Here is a 4,544-nt window from a genome sequence, read left to right as displayed (position 1 = left end):
TTAAACAGTTTAAAATTGGGGGATGTGATGAGTTTGTAATAGGCAAACAGTGGTAAAAAAATCAGAAAAGCATGGAGGTAAAATGGTGTCCATATTAAGTTAAAATTATACTATTTTATCCAGGATTTGAAAAAATAACTTTTTTTAAAAGCACAAATCCTTATTGTCTTAGAGTTTAAGGCAGCATTATAAAATAGAAATTAAGATTCATTTTGAAATATAGAAACTTAAAACTGATTACCACTTCGAAATAAAACACCCACAGTATTTTAACATATAACAAATAAAAATCAGTCCAAATTCCTTATGCTATATTCTTAAATTACTACGAGCTCTGTTGTACAAAAGCACATAACAGGTTAAAGTCACCATCATCATACAATAGAATTTTAAGAAATGAGATTAAATATTCCAAGTATATTATACTGACAAAATATAATATCACCAATAGCAGAGATACTGTTTTAATCAACATTACTTACACTGAAAATGAAGATTAGTAGCATTTTAAAAAATATAGTGGAAGCAATTCCAAAAACTCACTGTTAAAACATAAGGGTAAAAATCTTATGAGTTTAGATGAAAACCTTGCAAGCGACAAACTGTACAAATTTGCTGTATGTATTTGTATTTCTTAAGGTTACCTTATTACATCTGCAACCTGACAAAATAAATTCCAAATTCAATTGTATAAGAAAAATGATGACAACTTTAGTATTTTATAATAATTTAAGACATCAATTATTTTGCCTTCAATTAAAGAATCCTAATGATTAAATCTTTTAGCACCTCTTTGATGAATAGTAGCAAGTTTTTCTTGTGATATATATTTATAGGGTGCAGTATATTGTCTCCTTTTACTATACTGGCTATATTTCACAGAAAAATTCAAGCATGTTTTCTCTAAAGAATATTTTTAAGTTATCAGAGAAAGCCCTAAGTTTTAAAGTTTATGTAAAGCCTTACTCCAATCTTTACTTCCCTCTTTATAACAAAATTCTATCAACACATTCTTTAATAAAATAATCACAGAATAATTTTTATTTATAATGAAGTTATTATCACTAGACTTTAAATCATCAGTTCACTCTTATAACAGAGAATCAATTTAAATACCACCAAAATGGAATGAAGACAAAACAGTCTATTACATATCAGTTTCTCTGATATGCCATAATGATATCTAATTAGTCTTACACCATGGTCCATTTCCAGTGAAATTCTCAACAAACTGCTCATAATTACAGTCCTTTATATTGACATATTATTCTAAGGTGTGACAGATGCTGCTTTCTTGATTGCTTCAGAAGCTGAACAGTCAAAAAGTGCTCTGAGGAAAAGGGCTGACTTCATATGTAATCCAGTCTCAAATGCCGTCAGTTCCTTTGGTTTTTATAATAATCCCTTTGGCAAGTGAATTAATTGATGATTGGTCTTTAGCATTCTATATGAAACAGCAGGCATCACCGCCTACACAGTTTGTGCCAACGTCCTTGATTTTTTCACTTCCACTGTTTTGTTTATCAGATCATATATCGATGGTAGTTTTATTTTATCCATATTTTTGCTGTAAACATTGAGAAATATACCAAGGATAACTAACAAACCAGACCATATGTACCTAAGAGAAAAAATATATATTAAAAAAAGTTTAATATTAAGATAACAATTTATTATTCACCACAGAATTTGGTGATAAATTCACAAAAACTATGCAATAAAATAAAAATTTGAAATGGGAAACCTGCAATAAGTGTTAAAATAAAGATAGTTTTAGATCAGATTAGAATTTCATATTTTACTAGTATGTTAGGTGTATATATAGACTTAAGGTATTTTACAAACTACAAAATATAGTTCATTTGAATTTTTGGATAATAGAAAATTCAAAGTCGAATTCCCACCAAAAGTCTTAAGAGTACACTTAAAAGCCCTGGATTCGTAAAGCTGCCAATGGCCATCTTGGGAATTCAACTAGTTATCCCAGGTGGGTAGAAAATATGAAGATAAAAAGGGAAACATCCAGAGAAAGATGAATTGGCAAAGATTACCATAATGTGTACCTTCCACATGTAATCAATTTATAGAAAACAAAATATATGAATGGAAATTTATTTTTTAGTTGCCTTTAATTTTATACATTGATAATTTCTAGGTTTGAATCTTCTCAATTCCTAATCAAGGTAAGTGATTCTTTAGATCAGATTAGATCTGACTGATTAGGAATTGCTAGCATCATTGCTTTAAATGATGCTAATTTCAAACACATCTTGACAGTAGAGAAAACAATAAAGGCTTTCACAAAAAGCCACAAACTAACTAAATCATTAGGGCACAACAGATAGAATTCTTCTCTACCTCACTCCTTTAAAAATTATATATGTGTGTGTGTGTGTGTGTGTGTGTGTGTGTGTGTGTATATATATATATAATTTATATATTTGCACTAGGACAAGGGGGAATGAATCCCTTAATCTCAACACATAGCTCATATTCATTTATATTGCAAACAGGATCACATTTGCCCTGGGACTCTGGTTAGAGAATTTAAGTGTACAAAATGATTTCTTCAAAATAATTACATAAACTTCTGAAACAGAAGAAAGACATCAATAAAATAGGGATAGAGATAAAAAATACACTTTATAAAGAATTAAGGCTGTTTCAGAGGAAGTGTGGGACAAAGTATCTAAAAGCTGAGGAACTTGTTGAATTAAACATACTTACTGAAATGTGAATGGCTTAGCAAAGAATACAAATGAAAGTACAATGGTCATGGCTTTTCTTCCTGTTGTCACTGTAGGAAGAAAGGTTGGTTTAGAATGTGCCTATTATCCTGGAAATAATTTTGGAATCATTCATTCAACACGTATTTACAAAGCCTACTATGTGCTAGAATCTATATGAGGCGCAAGGAAACAATGGAAAGCAGAAAGCAAACAGCCCAGCCCATGTGGCTCAATGGTTGAGTGGTGACCTAAAAACCAGGAAGTCACGGTTCGATTTCCGGTCAGAGCATATGCTCAGGTTGCAGGGCTCAATTGATCCCCAGTAGGAGGCATACAGGAGGCAGCCAATCAATGATTCTCCCTCATTACTGATGTTTCTATTTCTCTTTCCTCCCTTTCTCTCTGAAATAAAAGAAAATATATTAAAAAATAAAGTTTAAAAAAAAGCAAATAAAAACTAACTGTTGCTGCTACTATGGAATTTATAGTTTAGTAAGGGTACAGACATTAAATATTACAGATAAATGTAAAAGCACACCGGTAGTAAATACTTGAGGCCATGAAGTAAATACATGGAGGCCATGACATGATGGAGGCATATGCAGGGGTGGGGACCTTTTTTCTGCCAAATGCCATTTGGATATTTATAACATCATTTGAGGGCCAAATAAAATTATCAACTTAAAAATTAGCTTGCTATATTTGGTTAAACATTTAATTAACTCACCCCTAGTGCCTTGGCAGGGCCAGACCAAATGATTTTGCTGGCCTTATATGGCCCTCAGGCCGGATGTTCCCCACCTGTGCCTTAGAGAGACTTAGTTTGGCAGGAAAGCAAAGCTTTCCCAAAGAAGGTATGATTAGGGGTTAGTCTTTAAAAGTAGCAATCTAATATCTTAATAGCAGTCATATCTGATTAAGCTGATGAGTAATCCTTACAATCCTCTTTATCTGTATTAACTTTTACTTAACCTTGAAGTTATTACTTCAAAATAAGTCTGTTGCAAGCCCTGAAACCTTCCTCCTTAGTCCTACCCAGGTAGATATAAGCAACTGCATATATCTCCATTACAGCTTTTCCCTTACTTTTCATTATCAGTTGCTATCTTCCCATTAGACTGTGTACTTTACTTAATTCCTTGTCTCATTCATCCTTATATTTCCAGAATCTCTAATTCCTGGCACTTATTGTTCAATACATGACTGAATGAATACCAAATGAAGAAACTGTTTTGGAAATATGTATCAGAACCTGATTCCCAAATCTGTCTTTTCTTTTACTTTAGTAAACGGACCCCTCTCCCCCCCCTTTTTAAAATGGGCATAACTTTCAGCCTCTCCTACAAGTAGGTGTGATCATGTGATTGATTAGATTTTGGTCAATGAAAATGTGAGAAAAAGTGCTATCTCTAGGAGTGTGATTTATAGGAAGTTTCCATAAAGAGAAATGTGTATTTCATCTTCTCTCCATCTCACTGACTGGAATGAGGAATAAGATGGCAGAATACATAGAAGAAGCCTGAATTCCTGATGAGCATGGAGACACCACACCAGCTTAAGAGGCAGTATACCGCATGGGGTAAGAGCAAAGATTAAGATGAAATATATGTAAACTACATAAAATAGTGACTGGTGCAAAGTTAGGGCTATGTGCGCATTAACTATAATTATTATCACCACTTCTGGATTTCTTTTAATAAGCTAGATATAGACCAGCCTAAACCTTCAAGACCAGGATTGAATCTCACAATTCTTTTCTTTCTTTTTTTAAATCCTGACTCAAGGATATTTTATTTTCCCATTAATTTCTAGGGG

The 4,544-nt window shown here is 32.5% G+C and overlaps 1 protein-coding gene across 1 annotated transcript in view; it reads right to left on the bottom strand.

Moving 5' to 3' along the window:
- Positions 1-294: 294 nt before the first annotated feature.
- SLC35B3 (solute carrier family 35 (adenosine 3'-phospho 5'-phosphosulfate transporter), member B3) overlaps positions 295-4,544 on the bottom strand; it is a 34,162-nt gene continuing 29,912 nt past the window's right edge. Inside the window, exons 10-11 of the mRNA XM_006761133.2 lie at positions 2,728-2,797; positions 295-1,621 (exon numbers count right to left, since the gene is read on the bottom strand). Coding sequence (XP_006761196.1) covers positions 1,471-1,621; positions 2,728-2,797 — 221 coding nt within the window. The 3' untranslated portion in view covers positions 295-1,470. The remainder of the gene's footprint in view (positions 1,622-2,727; positions 2,798-4,544) is intronic.

The sequence above is a fragment of the Myotis davidii genome, unplaced genomic scaffold (genome assembly GCF_000327345.1).
Source record: "Myotis davidii unplaced genomic scaffold, ASM32734v1 scaffold76, whole genome shotgun sequence".
NCBI classification, from domain to species: Eukaryota; Metazoa; Chordata; class Mammalia; order Chiroptera; family Vespertilionidae; genus Myotis; species Myotis davidii.
This window is presented reverse-complemented; position numbering and strand designations above follow the sequence as displayed.